The 23505-nt window shown below is 47.2% G+C and overlaps 3 protein-coding genes across 3 annotated transcripts; 2 read left to right on the top strand and 1 right to left on the bottom strand.

Annotated features, from left to right (window-relative positions):
• Nucleotides 1-1366: 1366 nt before the first annotated feature.
• Nucleotides 1367-14799, bottom strand: GUITHDRAFT_75827 (hypothetical protein; the record flags this gene model as incomplete). The annotated part of the gene is given in 10 exon segments (XM_005827102.1): nt 1367-13018; nt 13071-13235; nt 13283-13732; nt 13749-13884; nt 13939-14062; nt 14126-14192; nt 14248-14326; nt 14421-14507; nt 14563-14659; nt 14718-14799. Coding segments are annotated over 10 exon segments (12939 nt in total), but the record flags the coding sequence as incomplete, so codon positions are not given.
• A 1100-nt stretch (nt 14800-15899) lies between these two features.
• On the top strand, nt 15900-19756 carry GUITHDRAFT_113657 (hypothetical protein; the record flags this gene model as incomplete). Its single annotated transcript, XM_005827101.1, has 19 exons — nt 15900-15941; nt 15994-16052; nt 16112-16916; nt 17156-17218; nt 17267-17463; nt 17509-17590; nt 17635-17685; nt 17740-17802; nt 17852-17922; nt 17977-18045; nt 18093-18150; nt 18204-18260; nt 18311-18417; nt 18468-18541; nt 18585-18674; nt 18723-18833; nt 18894-19197; nt 19252-19351; nt 19451-19756. 19 exons carry the CDS (start codon nt 15900-15902, stop codon nt 19754-19756), a joined length of 2709 nt encoding a protein of 902 aa, XP_005827158.1.
• A 2516-nt stretch (nt 19757-22272) lies between these two features.
• GUITHDRAFT_154180 (hypothetical protein) lies at nt 22273-23335 on the top strand (the record flags this gene model as incomplete). The annotated part of the gene is made up of 6 exons (XM_005827100.1): nt 22273-22317; nt 22367-22453; nt 22500-22673; nt 22732-22869; nt 22919-23028; nt 23078-23335. Coding segments are annotated over exons 2-6 (667 nt in total), but the record flags the coding sequence as incomplete, so codon positions are not given.
• Between the last annotated feature and the right edge of the window lie 170 nt (nt 23336-23505).

Raw genomic sequence — 23505 nt, 5'->3', positions numbered from 1 at the left:
GCAAGCTTGAAAGAAAGCCCTCATTTGGAAGGTGCATACGACGCGGCGATCAATGGTGATGACGTGGAAGATGAGTTGATGTTCCTGACGTGAATGTAGCGATCTCGTCAGGGTCCGAATCTTCAACAAGTCTGCCTGTCGCAGATGAAACTATGTCCGATGAACGGCAAAGCGACCATCACGAAGGGGAAGCTGAAGAAATTCGCCGGGAACCAAGTTTGAGATGGTCCGAGAACGAATTATGAAGCTCGCTGCTGATCGAATCATGCAGGCTTGAAGTTCTCCAATGGCCGTATGATGGAACGGCAGTGCCAAAAGTTGGCAGCTTCATCGTTCTTATCTGCGACGAGGCGAGAAGAAATCGAGGGTGTATCAAGAAGATCTACAACCTGCAGGTGTGTCACCCGCCTTCCGCTCCCTCCCGTGTGATCTAGTCTTGTCCTAGGCTGGCATATTCGACGTGGAGCTCTGCGGATGTGCGGGGATGGTGACCTTGCAGCTCCTCCCAACCCAGTACCGAGTGGTCAGCGATGACGAAGTAAGCGAGTTGCCAAGTGCCGCTATTGCCTTACGCTTGTCTGGGATCAGGTGAAGCTGATCGAAGAAGCGATAGAGTGCAAGTACATGGAGACCTCTAAGCTGGATGACGTGACGCTCCGACGCAGTTGCGATGAGGGTGCTGACTGTTCCCTCAGCTGGATACTTTCGACCTGTCGAAAGCTTCGGTCATACCGATGGGAAAGGTTGGGACGTACATGATGAATGGAGATCACGAGAGGTAAAAGACTCGAGAGATGAGTGCGTGAGGATGATTGTCATCTCAAGGGTGGAGAGCGAAAGGAAGCGGAAAAGACAATCGGATGAGAGTGTGGAGACAGCGAAGGGCAAGGAAGACTCGAAAGACGCAACATCCAAGTATGAGAGACGGAAGGGTCGGTGATGATAATGACTTGGACTTGAAAGGAGGAAATCCATTAGGGAGGATTGCAGCGAAGAAACGAGGAGGCTGCGCGAGAAGTCTTTAGGTATTTGTTCAATCACCATGTTTGTGTCCTAAAGTTGTGCAGTTGTGAGAAACATGAGCTTCAACGACGTGCATTCGCACATTCAAGAGATACTGGAAATGTTGTTTGCTAAGACGAATACCCGAGTTAGTCGATTTGAAGAAGTGAGGACAAGTTCCCCATGCACCTCTCTCTTCGTTGACGTTCTGCTCCAGGTCGATAGGAATATCCGCCACGAACGAGCAATGCAGAAGCAGTTGAATGTGATTCGCATGAAGGAACACGTGCAAACAAAGTTTTCAGACAGCTGATGAGGAAGAAATAGATTTACTAAAGTACCATGTTCATCGTCACCTACTTCTCTACCTCACACTAGGACCTCCCTCACTTCGAGCTGAAGTTTCAACGTCGAGTACAACGGCAGCCCCGCTCATGAGCCATGCAGCACTGTGCTCGTTGGAAGGGAAGAGCAAGTGGAAGAGGTAGGAGTTCCCGCGCATGCGAGTGCGGTAGACGGGGAGGGAGAGGCTCGGTTTGCTTCTCTCCTTGCGAGGAGTCAGACTGACGTCAGCGATTCTGCTGCAGCTGGTGTGATGCTCGGACGCGAGCTCGAGCCTCGCGTCTTGCTCGCTCCATCGCGCACCCTCCAAGAAGATGCCACTCACATGAAACGCTTCACCATCGAAGGCTCCTGGGGCTGCTCTCTCCCCGGACAAGACGGCTGCCTCGATCTCAGTCGCCTCGACCGCCATGCTCGTCGTCTTGGCGAGCGACACTCGCACGGCATGCATAAAGGCCTGAGGGCAGAAGAGGCCGGGCAACCAGATCGCCTTCAGCGGCTCGAGGTCGGAGCTCGCGATGTCTCGCAGCTGACCGTGTCGCTCCTTCAAGTCTGCCAGCCATGACGACAGAGACCTCAGCGAGGGGTAGGCCATCGCCTCCCATGCCGTCGGCACCATGTTACTTGCCATGCTGCCCACCGAGCCGCTCTCGTCAGCTGACAGCAGCTGCTGCTTCAGCCCCTTCCGCCACTTGGTGACGTCAACCGTCATCTTGGAGGTCAACCGGTTCAGCCGATCGATCTCGCTGAGAAAGAAGAAGGAGAGCGGGTCTTTCCTTGCGCTCTCGACGCTGATCACCTCCGGGATCTTGTCGAGGATCTCGTCTGCTATGGTGAGCGCCTCCTCGCTGCTCCTGCTGCTCCCGGAGGCCTCGAGCTGCAAAGATCCGATGCATTCCAGCAGGATTTGAGACTCCTCCAGGGATTGCCGTAGCCCCGCGTACTTGAACAACCCGATGCTCGTGGGGGAATGGAGGACTTCCTCCTGCTGAAGTTGACCCACAATGTCGTTCCATTCGTACCTAGCTCCAGGAGTTTTCAAACCAGGAAGGATTTCCAAGTTGGACAGGAGACTCTCGGAAACAAACTTGTGGCAATAGGCGTCTAGCACAGATTCATCTATACCATCTGACATCTCCTCGCCACAGGTGAGCCGCACAACCATGTGCCTGAGGTGCTGCCAGGGGCTGATGGCGAAGCCTTCAGCGACGTCGGAGGCGAACTCGCAAGCGACAAGCAAGGAGTCGAGACCGAAGGAGTACCGATGGTTCCATCCGACCTCCCGGAAGCTTTTGCGGAAGTCGATGACCGCGTAGAAGACGCAGAGGGCAAACATCATCTTCCTGGAGGTAGGAGAAGAGTGCTCCAGATCGATCTTGTCTCCGACAGCCTGCACGTTCATCTTCAAGCATGAGTGCAGTGACCTTGGTGCTGTCCTGTCAACCTTCAAGCAGGTTCCACTAATCACCTCAGTGATCGCGGCTCGTTTTCCGGATAGAATCAAAATACAAGGCAATGTTCCTTGTCTCAGCCTCGAGAGAAAGAGCGGAAAGCTCAGATTCAACCATCTGCTTGCAACTTGCACATCTTGGAGGTGAACAACATGGTCCCCCTCAAGCTCTTCCTCTAGTAATATGTCTAGTCTATCCATGTCAGTGTCCGACAGGATGATCGATCTCATCTTCCGACCCGATGGCATCAGGCCAGCATACTGCAAAGTTGCCCTGACCAGCTCCTCCACGTCTTCGTCCTCGTTGACGATGAAGAAGATAGGATGCTTGCTGTCGCCCTGTTCCTTGACAGCTTCATCGGAGTTGAGGATCGTGGACAGGGACCCCAGGCCGAGTGTCTTTCTCACGAGCTGCTCCAACGCTTGTGGCAGGCGGTCAGGTCGCAGGATGGAGACGAGGGCGATCATGGATGTTTCGTCTATTTGCCGCCAGTCTCCGGGCAGCGAGGCGTGCTCAGGGCTGTCAGAGAGGTACCACTCTCGGAAGCGGCCCGAGGACCTTAGCATCTCCTGCTTGAACCCTGCAAAGGGCCTCAACACCAAAGTAGAGGAACCGGATTGCGGGGGCAGGGCCAAGTCCTCGAGGTCGGAGAGCTGCGACCACTGGGACTCGTGCAGCCAAGGGAAGGGTGACGACTCGGTCGCCTGCGCTCGCTGCTTCCTCAAGAGAAAGCCCTTGCATTGCGAGGCCCATGGGTCCTTGGCCGCCGACACCTCCAGCGTGACAAACGACAAGAAAGGCAACCGATGAGTGCTCGACAGGCTAGCAACCACCAACCTGCACATGTGCAACGTGGTTGCTAGCATCAAGCTCTGCAGCTTCCAGTCAGGGTCCGCCTTGTTCTGATGTGCCTCATCATCCGAAGCACTCCTCAGACCTCGCAGAAACGAAGTCAACAGTTGAGGAGTGGAGACCATGTAAGTGCTGTCCAAGTGTACCAGCCTCTGAGCTAGCTGGTAAAGCAGCGTTCCGCGATAGGAAACCTCATAATACTCCGCAGGCAATCGAATTTCTTCCTGATGAAGTGTACTTCTTTCGTACTCCTCACCAGCTGCCTGAAATCTTGTCCAGAATTTCTCCAAATTCTCCAAGAAACCTGGGTCTTCAAGAACGTCTCCACTGGAGTCCGCTATGAGGCTGAGAAGCTCTTGCTCACAGGATTCTCTTTTCCCGAGCAACTCGATCTGTTCCTCCTTTTGACTCAAAACCTTCTTGTAGTTGTCAAAGTCGAGCTCTCGGTTGATCACTTCCTGCAAGATTGCCTCAAAGGATGTTGAATCTAGCTTGCAGTCTATGACTGTGAGTACGGAGCAGTGCTCGCTGATGAACCTCGGCCTTTCCAATCGTGTATGCAAGTAAATGTTGTTCTTTTTACTGAGATACCCAAGCAGGCTGTCTGGAATGTCATCCAGCAAGTCAAAGGCTACCAACATCTTCGCCGATGTGATGCAAGCATCGATTTTCTCGACGAAATTTTTGTCATGACAGCTGCACCATACCACCTCGGAAGTTTGACCATGAGCCACTCCTTGTTCTTGCAGACCCAAGTGATTGCGCAGCCATCTCAAGAAAACATCATCAGGATCAAGGATCACCGGCGTCTGAAGGCTGTGCAGCACCAGCGCAGCATTTTCGAGTACAAGAGAATCTTGAGGGAGCTTCCAAAGGTGACATCTATCAATCTCGACCTCACTCAGCAGGTTTCTCGTGATGCTGAACTCCTTTGACACAGCGATGTCTCTCTCTGTTAGATCCAGTTTCCAAGACGACAAGATTTCTTTTCTTTGCACTCGGTTGCAAACTCCCATGAACGAAAGATATGAAGCGCACAGCAGGGTGTCCCCAAAGATGAACTGATCATCAGACTCGATTCTTTTGATGTTCATGGTCCATCGATCACTCTGAACACTCAAGATGTCCATCATCTTCTTTGCCACGTCGATTTGAGACCGGGTGTCGTTCACCACTCCTTGTGCCTTGTTCTTCTCGGCGAGCGCTGCTTGATAGAGACTCGTCAGGTGGCTCAGCTTCTCGTCCATGGCTTGCAGGTGAGAGTGAACGTTTGCCATCCTCACCTCCAGTCTCTGCATGTTGCCTGCTGCTTCATCAAGCTTCTTACGGGCCGGCATCACGGCCTGGAATGCCTTGTGATACCTGCAAAGACTGATCACCCAGGCACACATTCCAGAGGCTGCCGCGCTCTTGCTTCTGATCTTGTCGGGGTTGAAAGAGTCTTTTTTGACGAGGTTGGCTTCGCAGTATGCTACAGCAGCATCTGACACGTTCTCACCGTTGATTGAGTTTAGGGCTTTCAACAGCTGCTCGCTGTTTGCTATCACCTTCTTGCAGAAGTTCCACCCGACCTCTTTGGGAACAGTTCCCTTGTTGACGATGACGGCAACAGCCAAGATGACGTCTTCTACACCGTTAGGAGGCGTGTTTAGTGCCTTGAGTTCATTCAGAGACTTCTTGTCTATAAGGGACAAGGAGCTTTCGAGCTCGGTGACAAAAGGATCAACTGACTTGTGCTCTTCCAGGTACTGCTGCTGTTGTCGTTCGAACTCGGAGGTACAAGAGACAAGGACGGCCTCCTCTTCAGACGCTGATGCTTTCTCGGCATCCACAATCGAAGTTTCATGGCTCAAGGATTGCAAGCTCTGCTCGGCAATGTCGCTCTTGTCCTGAAGATCTCTCAAGTCATCTTGGAGCCTCTGCTCCAGGAACTTAGCTTTCTCTGTTGCAGTCTGAAGCTTGTGTAAGACTGACTGAATCCTAACCTTCCGTCGTTGACTTTCAACATGCTTACGTCTCAGCAGTGCTTGAAATTCAGAAACATAATTCAAGAAACCAGAGGGAGATTTATCCAGATACATGGTAGAAGAAATACTAGAAAACCGAAAGAAATCAAACACAAAGGCAAGATGTTGGGCACTATTGTCCTTTAAATATTCTGGAACAAGCAAGTCACTTTTAAGGTACATCTGGGCCATTTCTATCAGATTTTCCTTGACGAGAGGATGATAGAAGTCAATCACTATTCCTTGATATAAGCTTGGAAAACGACTGACTGAAACTTTCCGGAACTCAGAATCATTAGCAAAACACAGACTAAAATGAAAATTCTTTCTCGCTTCTGTAAGATAATATTCCCAGCAGTTGTCTGCGTTGTCGATGATGCCGCTGTCATTCAGCCTTGGTTTGACTTGTTTACAGAGATCTTCTTTCTGCTGTCGATCAAAAAATGAGCTTGCGTACCCTGTTGCAATGATCTCTTGGGTGAGGGAGACTTTCTTGCAATCTAAGAGGTCATCATCTTCCAGTACAACCACGACTTGTTTTGAATGTAGACCAGCTTCTTTATGCCAGCGTTTGCAAGCCTTCCAGAAATCATCGTAAGAGCCTTTGCCGCTCACTAGCTCGATACCAAGGATGTAAGCACTGATAGCAATCAGAACTCGTCGTTCACTCCCATGAGAGCCAAGGAATATGACGTGGCCAGACGGTTGTGTCATTGCTCTTGTCAGCCTGGTGATGTGTGAAAGTGAATGCGTCAAAGTGACGAATGGTGCTAACTTGGCAGATCTTTGAAACTCAAGGTGCTTCTCCGCAACAACTCGCTTAGCTTTGTCCATATTCAGCATTACGGAATACATGGTTTGGTCTAGTTCAGACCCTGGCTCGAGCCCCTGCAGAACCAAAGGTGCGTAAAGATTGTTTTTGGAGACAATCATGTTAATATCATCGTCATACTCATCAAACCATTTGAAACAAGCATCGTTCAACTTCTTTTTAAAAATTTGAAAGTCAGACTTGGAAACAAATCTGTCACTGTACACTCTTTCACATTCATGTATCCACAAGCTGATCAACGAAGCAGGAGAATCGAAGAACCTCGTTGTAGCTCTAGACATTCCTTGCATCACTGCACAAATGTCCTTCAATCCATACACATAGTGAAACCTTTCACCAACAGCCTTGAAGCATTCATTCACCATATGATGAACGTTGATGGTTGCCCACACCATCGCTTCTGAGATGAATGATTTGATTCTGGTTTCAAAAGTGTTGAAGTGAGTGAGCGCGAGAGTGGTAACGATGGTGTGCAATGCGTTGTCACTGGGGTTGTCAATCGTGAAGGAGATGAATTTGTTCTCTAGCCTTTGACTCAAAGCAAATCCTGGGAATGGTGTATAGCTTCCAACTACTACAACATCCTTCACATTGACGCTTATAGAGCTCAATCCTTCATAGTATTGTCGATGTTTCAAGAAGTACCGCAGAAATTCACAGGCATTCTGCGAATCATACCTGTCTCGCTCGCACAAATTCATGTCATCTACTTGAATGATGAGCTTCTTTCCACTAAGGGGATACCAGAACCTCTTTGTAGACCTCACCAGCATTCCCTGAAATTTCTGTTGAAGTGTTTCTGCACTGGTAGTGCATTGAAAGAGCATGTACTCAGTTGAGAACACCTCTTGGTCAAGCACTCTTAACGTCTCGCGGATAAGAGAACTCTTGCCGCATCCAGGCCTTCCTTTCAACAGTACAAACTTGTTCCATGATGCAAGCATTGAAGTTAGGAAAGAATATGGCACTGTTTCAGGGGTTGGGACAAACAGCTGCCCAAAGTTAGATTGCGAGATGTCAAAGTAAACTGATAATTGTGACTGCCAAGGGACAAATTCACGCTTCACGAAATCAAAGCAAATTTCAAAAATTGTCAAGTCGCTGGGTAAAATCACCCTGTCAAAAGTCTCTTTCCAGAAAGAGTTTGCTTTCTTCCGAAAGTTTGTCGCCGACTCACAGTCAAAACACCCAAACAATGCCCAGAAACAAGAAAAAATGTAAACACCCTCCAGAGATTTTGCCTTCTCAAGTGTTTGCTCCTCTCTGTCAAGTTTTTCGACATTGATTTGTGCAATCAGGTCAAATATTTCAATCAGACCCTTGATTCTGCTCTTCAGATGGTATCCTGTGATCATGTCTTCGTTCTCTTCCAAGAAATTCACAATCTTGGGCAGATAGAATTCAGAAAATTCCCTGAGAATTTCTTTGTGCGGAGTTTCTGATACCCACGATTCAATCAATGCTTTCCAGGGTACACAATCATCTCCCACGAAAGAGATGTAACTTGTTCCAACGATGCATGGCGCGCACAACTGAAGGTCCGGTGTTTCAAAGAAGACTTTTGTGTCTGGATTGATGGCTATGTTCTCTTGGTTCTTTGACTGAAAGAACCTCTTGGTGTCAATCAAAGGCTTTATCATCTCAGTCCAGACTGGATCCATCAAAGAATCGAATATTAGAATCTTCATATCGTGCACGGCATCCTGCTCTAAATCCTTCAATGCGCATGTCAATACTCCATCCATCCAAATCCCATCTCGATAATAACCGACCATGTGAGCTGTCTGTATTGCTTTTGGATTCATGCAGAGATGTTTCACTTTCTTGCCTGCTTGAACCTTAGATTCAATGTATGAGTGAATGATGGAAGACTTTCCACTATTTGCAGGTCCAATGACAAATATAGATCGGTGTTCTTGCGCTGCTTGTTCAAAGCAGATCGTCTTTGCTCTAAAATCGCGATACACCCAAGTTTTGTCTGTCGGACTTGTCTCAAGACTCAGTTCTCCAAACACTTGTGAGATTATTTGCGCATTGGTATGCTCCTGAAGATCGAACCTCTGACTCAGAAGTTCTTCCACAGCGATGACAAATGCAGAAATCTCATCTTGTAGCAAACCTGCACTGATAATGGTTTTAGCTTTCCATATCAGAGCTTTCAACAGGCTGACGCTCACTCTCGTTAATACCAGATTCTCGATTATCTCTTTGAGACTGCACAGTCGATGGGTGAGCATTACATGTTTTTGGAAGCCTTCACTTTGCAATTTTGTACTGAGGACAATTTCAAGGTGAACTTCAAAGACAGTGCAAGCTCTTAGATCTCCTTTGATTGAGGGATGCCAAAGGTAGTTCAATGCATCTACGTCGATGGTGAGAAAGAATTGAGGTTGAACAGAAAACGTGGGAGAAGAAGAAGCGCTGCGTAGGATAGTATCGGCTTCGCCTCTATTGACGTTAATGTTTCGTCTCAAGAAAAGTAAGGTCTCCTTGATCGCAGAGTACAGAACAGCCGCGTCGACTGACTTCAACATCGACACCTCAAATACGGCCCAACTGTTTGTGATGGAAAGTGCATGTACCAGGTCGACGATATCTTTGCAGTCTTCAAAGAAGACTTGTGAGCGGATTGCTTCGCCGAAGAACGAGGCCATGTCCTGCAGGATAGAACGTTTCCCATTCCCACAGCGTCCAAGTAGAGCTCCTATTTGGCGGAGACCAGCAGCATTTGCCATTGAGATTTGACATCGTTGAGTCATCGGTGTCAACACGATTCTTTCAGTATGCCCTAGAACTTCATGTCCATACTCCCTCTTATAATTCAAAATTTCTCCGTGACTTTTGCAGGTTTCGAAATTCATGTACATTCGCTTTTGAGATTGCCACTCGAAGGAACTTCTGCTAGATGCGCTACATTTCACCAAGGTTCCCATTATGTCAAGTTGAGCCAGCCCTGCAACAACAAGAGAAGCGTACTTTTTACGTTCTATGTGCGACAATGTTTGTGCATTAAGATCCACTGTTTCTTGATGATCTGCCTTGAGGTTTGAGCTCAATATTTCTAATATGTCCCCTGTGGAATCAGGTTTTTCACATTGTTCCAATGCATTCGTTACCTTTTCTGTAAAGAAAATGCTGAAAATATGAAGGATTTCTTGTGTAGACATTGATTGAAACGTCTTCCACCTTTCTTTTTGCTTGCATTCCACGTACATGCTGTAAATTCGATTTTCCATAACCTTTTTCGTATGCTCCATTACGTTTGATACATTGACATCATTTTCTTGGGATAGAAGGATTGCTTCTGGAAATGCAAGTGTCTCTCCTGCATTGTTCACTATTCCACGTACTTGGAAATTATGATTGTTCTCCTTTCTAATTGAAAGTCCGTGAATGCCCTGTGATAACATGTTGACATACACGTCAAGACTTTGAATCCTGGTATCGAGAGTCAACAACTTAATCAAATCTTTGTCTGAAAGGAAATAGAGAATCGGATGAATCTTTCTTCGATACTTGAGCAAGGCTTCCAGGTTCTTTTCGAACTTTTCGAAGTTGTTGACAAAACCCCACAATGCTTGCAAAGTTATCTCTTTTGCGGAGTGGAGGGATGTAAAATCCTGGGGTAGATCAGCGACGTACTTTTTCCATTCACTTGCAACGTGATAATATTCATCAAAATCCTCTTTCAATTTGAATTTCGAATAAACACCCTCCAACGATTGCCATTTCGTGATCACCGTGTTCCAATATTCAGAAAACCTCTCCACAAATCCAAGTTTGTCCAAAAGACTGTGAATAGCCTCTTGAAGATATTGGTTGAATGATACATACTTGGAACTAGCCAGTGTATGTAGCACATTGAGATTTTGTTCAAGATCGCTGTAGATTTCTGGATCCAGGTTTAAGTTGAAAGTTTGACTCGAGTCAGAGCCTTGCATTTTCAATTGATTAAAGTAGTCTTCAATCCTCCTTAGCTGTTTTTCTATTCCGTGCTCTTGGGAAGATTGAACAATTATGCGAGAAATTTCATCCTTAAACAAGTGCAAGTTCAACTTTAATAGTTCTTCCAAAACGAATTTGTTGTCAATGACAAATGAAACTCCCGTTGCTCTCATAATTTGCTTCCAGTGCCTAGTTTTGATGTTTTCGGATTGTAAAGATTCCAGAATAGGTATGGTGATTTTCAGCTCAGCAAGCAAGTTATGCATTTCAATGTAGAGGTTCCACCTCTTAACTTCGGGATTCAGATTTTCTAATATCGAGTCAATCTCCATCATATCAACTTCCATCATTTTGGGTAATACATCGTACCATCTTTGTTTTTTCCAATGCTTCAAAGTATTCACAAGTAAAGAATTGATATCCAACAATGTTTTCACGACTTGTGCATCCCTTAGACATTCGAGTAGCGAAGGGAAGTCCTGAATCTCAACCTCAAACAGCTCTTGTAGCAGCAGGAGTCGTTCTCTTTCTTTCTGGTAGACTTGAATCGAATTCTTTGGTGCGGATATCAGAGCATCAAGTTGAGCAAATGCTGTAGAACTATCATCCTGAAAGGAGTTTGGAAGTTGATGCAGAAAATACGACCTAAACCTTTCTACCTTCTTAGTCATCTCTTTTATCTTTGTTTGGAGCGAAGAAGATTCTTTCCTGATCAGATCTGAATTCTTGTCTTTGACCAAGCCGCCTTTGTTCTTAAGCTCGATCCATTTCATCTTGAGACCCTCAGCTTCTTGTATCAGTTCAAAAGGTATGTTTCTGCCGTGTTTCGAAAGCATCTGCAACATTGGAAGCATCATATTCAACCTCATGGTAAACTTTGCTTCAACGAGCTTGATGTCTCTCAAGCTTTTCAAAACATTCACCAAGGAATTGAATTCAAAGACATCCAAGTCAAGATTTTTTGATGTATCAGAAATAAATTGAAGCATTTCAGAAACAGACTTTTCGACAAAATTTAACGGGTACTCCTGAAAAACTGATCGCCATGAAGCTATTAAGTTGAGCAAGGTTTGCCGAAGAGGCCTTGTGTCGATCTTCAACCAACCAACAACTTGAGACCCAGGCAAAAATCTTATTTCCTCTTCAATCTGACGATATTTGAAAATCTCTCTTTCAAAGCTTGAAACGGAGGGAACAGAGTCAATGATTTCACGTTCATATTCTAAAAAACTTTCTAGAGCATTTGATGGCGAAGACATCCATAAGAAAGAGAATTCGTTGAACGAAAGACGAAATTCATCACACTCAGCTTCACTCGCAGCCAGAGAAGTATCAATTTGTTTCAGAATCTTTCTGAGAAATGTGTCGTCATGCAATTCAACATCGTAATCATCGAATCCAACGTTGTTATCTACCCTTGGTACTAGGGTTCCTATATTCTGAAAACTGTGTATCCAAGAGAAAATCATGTCTCTTAAGCCCTTCTTGTCATCTGTTGAAGAGATTGTTGGTTGAAATACGAACTGATTGTTTTCAAGGAGGAGTTGTATCTCCAGGAGAGGATTAGTATCACTTCTTATCAGATTGTCTGAATCAATTTGGTGATAAAGGTATGTTAAACTGGCGAGAAATGCACGGCGAAGTCCCTCTACGACGATCTGATCCACACTTTGTAGATATGCCTTGAAGGAAGCAGACCCCTTGTTGGCTCCCACCATATTCTGAAATTTAACAAGATAGTCATGAATCGTTCGACCGCCATTCCGGATATGAGCATAACCTTGTTCAATAACTGAAGACTGCAATTTGGAAAAGTCTGTGGGCAGATACGTTTTCATCGTCTTCCGTTGTATCATGGGATTGTCGATCCAAGATTGCAGAATATCTTGTGTATATGACATGTAATGTTTCATGGACTCAGCAATATGATATGCTTCCCCAACCATTGACATTGCCTGAGTTATGAATTCGTCGATTGAATGGCTTTTCCAATTTATATTAGTCAACCCATTTTCAAGAATTTTGTCAATAGCATCTATTCTTGTTTGTATCAGCCTCTTTTCAACTTGACTCAACATTTGTAAAATTTTGTTGTACCTCACCACGATCAGGTCAAGATTTCCTGACTGTATTCTAAATTTTTCCTCATTCAAAAACAAGGTCCGAGCAGCTTCAGGAACAGATATCGCTAGCGAAACAAAGTACCTCACTTCCCTCAGCAAACAGACTAAAGCGGGATCAAAGTTGACTGACAAAAGGTTCATATCCTTCCCTGAAATCCTTTTCAACAATGGCATTTTCAATTTTTCCTCGGATATGTTAAGAATATTTTCTGACCATTGTGATATATGTTCGTCTTCGAAAGCTCTTAACTGATGTGATGTTGTAGAATACAAATTTTGGATGTCTTGACCTTCAGACCTATTGAATTGTTTGCTGTATATCTGTCGAAACTTGAGCATTGGCTCTTGGATTCTTTCGAGCAGACCACGTGACCACATGACAGCACCTGCATGAGGAGGAGAATTGTAATGAAAACGGCTGAGAGATTTGCCTGAGTTGAAAATTTCTATCACTTGCTGGATGTCCTGCAAACACTGATATCATAACTAAAGCCAAAACTGCTCGAGCATGGGTCACCTGCAAATATTCCCGGAAGAGCTGCGTGTGTTTTGACTGTAGCTCAGCTTGCAACACATCCCGATGCAACAAGTTTCCAAAGCTTTGTAACAACTTCAACTTTCCAATTATTGTGGAGCAATCTTCGAATGCTTGAACAATGACAGAGGCAAGGCGTCTCTCAAGCTGCACAAACCTATCAGCGCAGAAATAACAAGCTCAAATTTGGCTACCTCGTCAACCCTGATCTTGAATGCGAAATACGATTCATCAAATAATCTCGATTCTGCATCAAATATGTCGATGTTGGCATTTTGAAAATTCAAGACGCAGATCTCAAAATCTGAATTAATTTGATATACACTTGAAGTTAAAGTCTTTCCTTTTGAACCCCCGATTTCTAAATACTTCAAGGTCTTAAAGTCATTGAGGTTGGTCATCAGGTTCAGGACATCGTTACATCTTTCCAGAAAATTGTCAAGTTTTTCGAAGAGAACGTCATTTTGAAATCTCCATGGATTGTCAGGACACTCTGCAATTGATCTTTCTTTGAATTTTTGATAGACCTGTTTGAAGTTTTCGCAAGATTCGATAACATCATACACCATCCCTATAGCATGTTCAGGCTCCGAAGTCCATATTTCATTCCCCATGTACCTGGTATTGTTGTCAATCAAGTGTATCTATGAGACATTCAACTCCTTGCCTCCTCGAACGGATGATTATCTCGTTGCAAATTTCCCTTATAAGGAGGACTAGTCTACCTTGCGTGTTGTAGAATTTTGAGTGCTTCCAAACAAGTAATGTGACATGCATAATGACATTGAACCTTTGTCTCATCGTAGTTACACTGTCAACCTGTGCAAATAACAAATGGTAAGATCCTGACAAGAGAAGGATGAAGAAGAAAACCATTATTGCTGAATAAATCTTGTTGGCTGGTCTAAGATACAATACATTGTCATTTGCTTCTTCTTGTGCTGTTTTGACTTCTTTGCATAGTCTGCTGAACGCTGCATTCAAAATAATCCGTCAGAGACCGGTCAATCAAGTTTCTATATCGCAAGAGGGAAAACCTGGAAAGAAGGTACTTTTGCTTATTTCTAGGATTTGCATTATCTTATCAAATCTCGAGCTCTCCAACTTCAAATAGATGCGAGTTAGTACTGAGTACTGAGGTGAACTATTTGACATGCACCTGATGAGAGATCGAATTAAGCTTTTTGGCTTGTTTGGACCAAAACTCTAGCTCCACCTCTGTCGCATTCAGGCCATTACTGGTCTAGAGAAGCAAACATGGTCGTGTCACCTGGACGGGGAAAGCCTTGCTTGAAGATGGTCTACGGTCGATTGTAAGGTTTGAATCAGGACTTTCTCACGTTTACCTCGGGATTGAGTAGCAAGACATCTTTGATTTGCTTTGTCCAAAGAACTATCGAGTTTTCTATAACATGGATCCTATGCACGAAATGTACATCATCAGTTTTCCACAAGAGTATGATTTCAGCACAACCTTTCTTTGTCGTTGTATCCACTGATTTCTTCCTTGATCTCTATGTCTTCAGTCCCAAAGTATGGCAAAGGCAGATAGGTATTTCCGGCGATGTTTCCTTGTAACCCCATCATTTCATCTCCCCCATTCAAGTCACCTCAGCATTTCGTTGGCACCTATTGTGATGTAGGTAGCTGACATGAATCGTTGCAGCTCTTCTTGAATTTCTTTTGCAATCACGTCCGGCCAGCCTTCCTGCAGACTCCGAGATCAAACTCTCAAGCGCACTCAAAGTACAATACCCTCGCAGCAGCATGGCGGATCAGCGGATAATACAAATCCCGAGCCAAGTGCAAAGCGTTTTGAAGTGTTCTTTTGCCATCTATCTGAGTCATGCTGATACTCAATATTTGCTTCTCCCCCTCCTTTGCCACCCTCTTTGTCAGCAAGAGTCCCTGAAACCTTGTCATGAGCCTTGCTCATGCAGACCATGGCGTACCGAAGTGAAGGCATCTTGAGGGCAGGAGTTGTGGATACTGTACTTGCTTCCATTACGGCATATGACAAGAAATTTCTGATTATCTCTCTCAAGATATTTGTCAAGAATTGATCTAAAAATGATTCATTAACGAGTTTGCAGTATCAGGATCGCAACTTACAGTGTCTGCTGACTTTTCAAAAATTTATCAAGCTCATCACTTGGAGCGGAAGGCATAAGAAGATGAACTCTATCAATCAACCATTTGCTCCATGCTTCTAACGAATTTGTAGCTTTTGACACGTCGAAGAACGACATTGCCTTCGCAGCCAACAGAACAGCTCCAGTTCAAGTGTGTACCAATAGATTGCGGGATCTGTAGGCGTCAATCAGCATGTTGCAGAACACAGACTGAAGAGGTCACGACTGAGTGCAGAACACAGACTGAAGAGGTCACGACTGAGATCGTTGGCAGTCAACCATTACACACGTTGATCATGTTCTCAGAGGGTTCAAGGGTCTCCCGCACCTTCGGCTCTTCTTTCCTCTCACTTGTCCATTAACGCCGCCATGGCAAGCGTCTGGTAGTATCGGGCCGAAACGATCCAAGCTCATACAGCACGATATAAAGTTTTACACACAAAAAAGGAGTGGAAGGCTCATAACCTCTCTATACATTGCTCTGAGGCAGACTCGGATCATCTCTCCTGCGCCGTCCTCTGCCTCATGCTGGGCCATCTTAGTTGGCAGGGCGCGCATGGACGCTGGCGAATCCTGTCAGATCTTCTGCACCATCCCTCCTCCTCCTCTTCATCCCTCTCCTCACTGTTTGTTTGAGCGGAGCTGCTGGTCTTAGTTCTTTTACCTCACACAATTGTCCATGGTTCTTCCAAACACGGTCACCACAGAGAGGGAGCAGCAGGTTCGAAGTCTTTGAAATTCTGTCGTTATCGTGCATCTAACATGAGATACAGAGTGCTATCATAGAGTTGGACAAGCTCTTGAATAGCAAGACATCGACTCCTGCCGTCAGGTAACCTCTGAGTAGTCGTTGCCGTCATAATTTCCCTCCAGATGTTCTGCAGTTGCCAGCTTTGTGAACATTCTATCGAGTTATCCGACTACCTCTGTCTGCAACAGCATTTTCCTGAAACTTGGTGATATCTTCAAGAGCGGCGATAACACCATCCGGTTTTGTGTCCTGAAGGTCTTTGAGAAGTGCAGGAAACTTCTGGTTAGGGTGTTTAACGCCGAGCGCCTGGTGAAAAGAGTGCATCATGTGTTTGAGAACGAGATTGATCCAGCAGCGCGATCTCTCGCTATCAGGATGTTTGCATGCATGGCGATCCTCCTTGTTGATGACAAGAGAATCCATAGCGATGTCAGAAACGCGATCCGGTCTCCAAATGAATCAGAGGTCTCCGCCTGCATATTCTGCATCAAAGAGCTTTGCCGAGTCTCAATCTCCTTTGCAAGCGACACGCTCAGTCTCATTCGTGAAATCGTCTTAGCTCTTGAAACGCCTCTCATGCAAAGATTGCAGCTGATTTCCTCCCTGGAGTACATGTGCGGTGATCCTGTCACTGCGTTGGATTCTTGGGTTCTTCTCACAGATGTTTTGGATCGCTATCCCATGCTGCCCATCGTTCTTGTCTCCCTCAGAACTCTTTCTCAGTTGTCGATCAAGAGCAGCATACGACATGAGCAGCTCATCAAGCTCATGCTAGAGTACATGAAGACCGATGAACGAAGTGAAGTCCAGTCGATGGCAGCGCACTGCCTTTCAACATTAGTGTCTAGCGCAGCTTTTGTTTTTGATTGTCCACATGACGACATCGTTGCCGTTGCCCGAACGTCGAAATGCATCGAAGTGCAGGAATCCTGCATTCGCATGATGGTGTGTGCATCCGAAACTGTTTCGTGTGCTGTACTGATCGAATGCGATCTCTCCTTTAGAGTTCGTTGGTGCGGGCGAGGAAGGTGTCTCGTACGGATACTGTGATAGGAGATCTTCTCCAATACATTTGCTCGTCTTCAGTTCCGTGGTCTGAAGATATTCGATTGAGAAAGTTTACTTGTGCAATGCTTGCAACGGTATGAGTGTTAGGATGGAGAATGCCAATGACGCTAATTCAGGTCGTGTTGGTTGAGCAAGAATCTTGCGATTCTTCTGAGGACTTGTATTCATTTCAATCCAAGGTTTGTAATCAGATGCTATGAGGGACCTTGTGATTTTGTTTTTGAAAGGTTTTGACTTGCGGATCAACAATGTTGCAAGAAACTGGAAGTTTGAACAAAGAAGACATTACCTTGATGCATACTCTACTCGAAATCTTTCCGACCAATTCTGCATCATCGAAAAGGAGTGCAGAGAGTCTCGCTGCACAGATGACGCTTTGCTCCCGTGTTGTGGGTTCCTTTTGTGAAGCCATCAACACAACATGGTATTCCATTGCTGAAACTCAACAATCCTGCTCATTCGGTATCAGGGAGAAGGGTGATCCCCATCGCGCGCTAGAAGCATCTTGTCAAAGTCTGTCGTTATGTGCAAGTCAATTTCCGCACTTGATGGTAATGCGTTCATGGTGGGATGAGGAGATGATCAGGTGCTTTAGAACGATCTGATTCGAAAGTTGTTTGAGTGTCCCAGAGGCTCGGAGAATCCAGTACTGCTATCTTGACTTGCTCATGTGCGTTGCAACTGAAACAACATGGTGAAGGTGTTGTTCTTGAGCCTCGTGAAGTCCATCATGTTTCTTGGAATGTCGAACTTGAAGTCTCAGGTGAAGAGTGGCAGGTGGATGGCTGAGACATGATTGTTTGTGGTTGAAGGTGGAAACGATTCAAATGATTAAGAGCAAGTGCTTGTCTGCGTTGAGAGAGAATCCTTGGAACGGTTACAGGTGGTGTACATTTTCAGCGCTTTCTACTCTATCGTCTTGATGGCAAGTTCGAAGGTTGTTGAGGAGTGCGTTTGTCATGGGATATCTTAAGCTCGCTCTGCCTTTAATCGACGAGCTGAAAACGTGAACCTTGATCGCTTCCATTCTGCTGGTTTCACTTCCGATTTCAGGAAGGTTGAAAGCGTCCGCATGCGAGCATGGATGTCCTCCCTCTACTTCCTGGCCGAGGTCTTGGGGAGCTAGGAGAGACGTCCGTCTGACATTGGTTGTAATCACAATAGGCTGAAGAGATTAGAACCTCTGAAAATTACTCGATGACGGTCGAGAAGCTCCAGGAGGTCTTGTGCTCTCACTCAGTAGCAATTTGGTTGAGAGGAGAATTCTGCAGGCGGCTCAACAGATGTATGTTGTTGGCCCGAGCTCCAAGACTTTCACCTTCCAGAAACGATACCTCAAGGCTTTGATCACCTCCAACGACGCCCTGTCGAGGCTCAGGTGATAAGATCCGAGCTTGTAGTCTGTCGTTGCTGAATAAGAAACTTCAGACTCGCAGTCTGGGACTGGCTCGATTTCCGACCGCTCGATCCAAGTCAAAAAGTGCAGCACAGTGACACTGAAGGTTAACCTGTCGTGTATACGCTTCGATTTAATTTTTTCTGCAGAATTGCACGAATGTAAGATGATATCAGAAGCAATCAGATCGTTGGAGGTTGCTAAGGACAAGATTTTGGAGCTCAGGCGATGCAGATTTGGTGAACTTCTAGTTCATTGTCGAGGATTCTAATGACTCTCTATGACAGGAACAGACGCGCAGAGTGAGATGTGTCTTGAGCAACATGCGATCTGTCAAGCTTTCATTGCCCGAGTTGCCTCCGTTATGTTCCTCAACGAGGACAAGGAGAACTTGATCTGTCAGTCTTGCTCCTCCTTCTCGTCGTCGTATTTCATTGATTGACAAGTTGTCTTTGTAGATGGATGGGATTCGATCGTGGAGAGCATCATTACCAGAGAGAAGCAGACTGTGCTGGCGATGTTGCCGGCTCAAACGTGCAAGGCGCTGATGAAGTGGTTGACGGACCTCTTCGCGGAAAGCGGGCGGGAGACGATGGAAGGGAACGACAGCGAGCGTGGGGAGCTGTCGGATCTTCACCGGGTGCAGGCATTCCTGCATGTCATGGGCGCGCTAAACAAACTCCCGCTGCTCGTGCCCCCGAGCTTCCTGGACACTTCCAACCCTGTCTACGTGGACATCAAGTCCCTGCCGAGCCCTAAGAGGTGACTCGACATGTTCTCGCCTTCTTTCCTCGTTCTGATCCCTCCGACCTCCAGCGCCATGGAGCCGATCGAGACTCAACTTGGCATCGGATGCGTCCTAAAGATCGAAGCCACCATCGTCAACCTCCACACTAGACAGTCGTGGAGTTCCCAGGTGGAGAGGGAGAAGGAGGGAGAGGGGGAGAGGGGGAGGGAGAAAGCGAAGGAAGAGCGGGTGGGAGGGGGAGGGGGGGGTCAACTGACACTGATGCAGATTACATACATCGTCCTCTCTGTCGTGATCAATTATGATGCGCTGGACCCCAAGGGCACGACTGCTAAGTTTCCTCAGAGCATGCAGTTCAAGCTGCGGTGCAAGGGAGGGTCCGTGTCGACCTCCTGCCTCCTCCCCGTATCGCAAGCGCTCGGCTCTTACTCAGTCAGCATCAGCGCAGACATCCTCGACAATCGGGGGAACTGCTGGGATGGGGGGCCGGCGACTTCTCTCCGAGTCCGGACGGTTCAGACTCTCGGAGCAGTGAAGAGCTCGGGGACGGCGATGACGCAAGCGAGCGCGTGAGAGGAGGAAAGAATTTGGGGACATGTACATGTACTGCGACGGTTTCTTGTTCTTTCTTATATGCAAGAATCGGAAGACGCTGAGAGATTGACTGACCACTTGCTTCCTATATCTTCGTCTCCCTCCTGATCTTCCTGCAAGCCTCTTCTATGTACGAGCGGGACTTGCAGATGGTGAAGCGAACCAGCTTGCAGGTATCCTGCGCAGAGTCAGCGGGGAAGGCAGTGGGAGGAGCTTCTGAACCTCTGGCTGCATATTGAGGTAGAAGGGCGAGAGGGGAGTGCAAACTACTCCCTTCTCCTGCGCCAGCTTCCTGCAAAAGTCCACGTCTCGCATCCCGTCCGTCTCCGCCACCTGCCGCGCGCGTGACAAGAGCGTGTTGCAGGGAGCAAGGGGCGTCTGACCAGGAAGTAGCCCCCTTGGGCCTCACAGATCTTCAGCCCTGCTCCTTGTCTCAGCTAGCAGGGGAGAAAGTGCGTCAGCAGCGTCTTCACTTATTAGTCGGAGCTCACTGCCGAGGACAAGAGCTCGAAGTTCCCGGCGAACAAGTCTCTGATCCTCCACTTCCTCCCATCGTCCTCCTCCACTGTGAAATCTCCGCTCTCAGCTGCCAGCGCTGCAGCAATCCCAGCCTGAAGTCGTGGATGTAACCAAAACTTTTGCAGCAAGAAGGAGAGAGTAGACCAGAGGTGGGGACAAGGTGAAGGAGGACGGAGCAGGAAAGAGTAATCGAGGTGGAGGTTGCAGGGGATGAAGAGGAGGAGGAGGAGGAGGAGGAGGAGGAGGAGGAGGAGGAGGAGGAGGAGGAGGAGGAGGAGGAGGAGGAGGAGGAGGAGGAGGAGGGAGAAGAGGAGGGCAAAGGGGAACGGGAGGCGGAGGGAGCTGCAAGGAAAAAGTAGATCCTACTTGCCCATCAACCATGTCGAGGAAGGGCCTAGCGGAGACCCCAACGGGAGGGAGGGAGCATGGCGTTCGGAGGAACTCGTACTACAGCACTTTGTTGGGCGTCTACCTGGAGGTGACCAGGAAGACACACTCGAAGCCGACGATCGAGTATCTTGGAAAGTCGTTCTCGCTCTTCCTACAGGACAAGGGATACAGCAAGCTGGAGCGGAGGAGGATGGCAGACGAGACGCTGACGGTTGTCGGGAGCGATGGGAGGGTGACAGGAGTTGCGACCATGTCAGTCCTCAAGGAGATCATCTCGAGTGAGCGAAGGAACATGAAGTTCTCCAGCGAGAATGCCGATCGACTGAACGCACAGAAGAAGATGAATAACCTGCTGATTAATGAGCTGGAGAGCAAGCTCGGTGTCGTCAGAGAAGGCATCTCCGAGATCAACAAGAGAGAAAAGCAGAGGAAGAGGAGAAAGCAGCTTGCTGAATACGCGGCCAAGGTTGGGATGACAGTAGAAGAACTTGAAGCTCAGGTAATGACCGACGTTGCTTTGAGTTGCTCATACTGTCCATGCAGAATGAAATGTTCAGGACAGGGAAACGACAGCCAAGAGATTCTTCAGCGGAAGATGAAGTCCATCAAAACATCGAGGTCGAAGGCAAGGGCCCAGAAAGTTCGGTGAGTTGTGCCAGTACAGGTTGAAAAGCCTGAGCTTCATGTACTTACTTGAGGGTGTCAAGGTAAACGATGAAGAAGATGCAAAGAGAGACGAGGAGAAGTTGGCCGTGTTGAATGAGGAGCGTGAAGGTGAAATCTCCCAGCACCCAATCAGTAGTAGTAACAGCATTGGACTTCAGACCTTGAACATAAACTTGCAATTGCGAATGACGTCGGGAAGGTCTGCTAACAAGGGCTGTGATAATGTTGTTGCTGACTGGGAAAAACTTTGAAGACAATCATATCGAAGCTGGAAGACTATGACTTTCGCGAAGCAACCCTCGCCCACTTTCTGGATTTTGTGCAAAGCCTCCCACCTTTGGACAAGGACGGTAAAGAGTTCAGCATTACCTCGCTGAAAGACATCTATAAATTCCGTCGCTCGCAATCCGATCACCTCACAACCTGCAGGATCAAGGTGAGTTGTTGTTGATGGTGATGTTGCTGACCTGCGGACCACAGACTAGGATGACGATGTCGAGGATCGAAGAGTCTAACGACGCGTTCTTGGGACAAGAGGAGTTGTTCCGTTTGATCTCCTTCATCCGATCACCGATATGGGTGAAGTGCTACATGAAATGGTATAAGTTCAAGGAGCAGGTGTGAGAGTTTTGAAAGTTTCACGGTGATTTCTTGTAGTTATGTTGTCTTCAGAGCAAGAAGATTCGAGGGATTGCTGGGAAGGTTGGGTTGAACACATCAAAGACTCTTGTTGCCAAGGTGAAGAAGCAGAGTCCGGGGCGAGAGCAACCTGCTCGCTAAGCACGGACTGCAGGCATTCGAAGCGCTCCTGGCTGCCTTGCATTGGAAGCGAGAGATGACAAGGTATTCTTGAAGTTTGAAAGGAAGATGCACATTGATGGGCTGGCAGAATCTCGAAGAAGATCGAAAGTGGATTGTCCTCTAGATTCAAGATATGGAAAACATTCTTTCCCCTATGGCTGCAGGAAAGCTCTTTTCACTCGGTCTTCCTGAGCTCCTGACTGAAACCTCCAGGTGGTGAATATGAAGCGCACAGTCGCCTCGTCGCATTTGAAGTCGCATGTCAGAATGAACGCAAGGTTGAAAGAAGAAACCTTCAAGGTGAAAGTCTGGTTGTCTTCAGGAGATCGCGTGATGTTTCAACCAGCTGTGGAGAAGAGCTATCAGGAGCAGGAAGAAGGCTGCGATGAAGTGGTTCAAGTCGACGTTGAGCTGGGCCTTCGTGTCGTGGTCAAGCTTGCTGGAAGACCACCGACTTCTGTATGGCGAAGTGACCAACAAGCTGCAAGGAGTTGTTGTTGGGATAGGAGCGACGATGGGGGTGATGGATGCAGCTGATATTTCGACGTTTCCTGAAGGATTTGTTTGGTGCTTTGCAGATGATCATGCTGAAAGAGTGGAACCTTGTTGTATCTCGGCGGAAGGCGGCGTTGAAGAGATGGAGCCAGGGGGCCCTTTGGCGATGTCTAAAGTTGTGGATTCAAAGTTACGAGGAAGCGATGAGCGTCTTTGAGGAGGTGAAGCAACCACGTGCTCCAATCTCTCCTGCTCACTTTCTCTCCGCAGGTTCGCGAGAAATTCTCGTCCATCGTGTCCTACATCTCGGGAGAGACGATGTCGTTGATGTTTGAGGAGTGGAAATCACTCTGGTCAAAGAACAAGCGAGCAGCGATGAGGTATGATTCTGCCGCCACCTCCCCTCCTCCTCTCATCTGCCTCTCAAAGGTTCAAGAACACGAGCCTGTGGTTCCACCTGAGCTCTTGGATCTCCTCGTTCCTCGATAGGAAGAGGGAGGCACAAGTGCTTGCGAGCATTCGCCATCGAATGCACACCAGGGAGCTGCGCGCTGCTTTCCTGCATTACGCGCAGCACGTGGAGGACCTTGGTATAGATCGAGCGATCATCAGGCACGTGGTGGCCTGTTGGACCAACTTGTCGCTGTTCAAGTCTGTTCGCAAGCTCCTCACGTATCATCAGCGGGCCAAGTTCCACAAGCTCGTGGCATGGAAGATCAAGGAGAGGCACTGCCTCCTCCTCAAGCACAGGCTGGTCGTGACGCTCATGGGCTTCGCGTATTACTGCAGGAAGGTAAGAGCCGTGCTTTCGAGAGCAAGGACCAAGGCCTTCATGCTCTGCTACGACAAGTGGCAAG

Source organism: Guillardia theta, assembly GCF_000315625.1.
Source record: "Guillardia theta CCMP2712 unplaced genomic scaffold GUITHscaffold_69, whole genome shotgun sequence".
NCBI classification, from domain to species: domain Eukaryota; class Cryptophyceae; order Pyrenomonadales; family Geminigeraceae; genus Guillardia; species Guillardia theta.
This window is presented reverse-complemented; position numbering and strand designations above follow the sequence as displayed.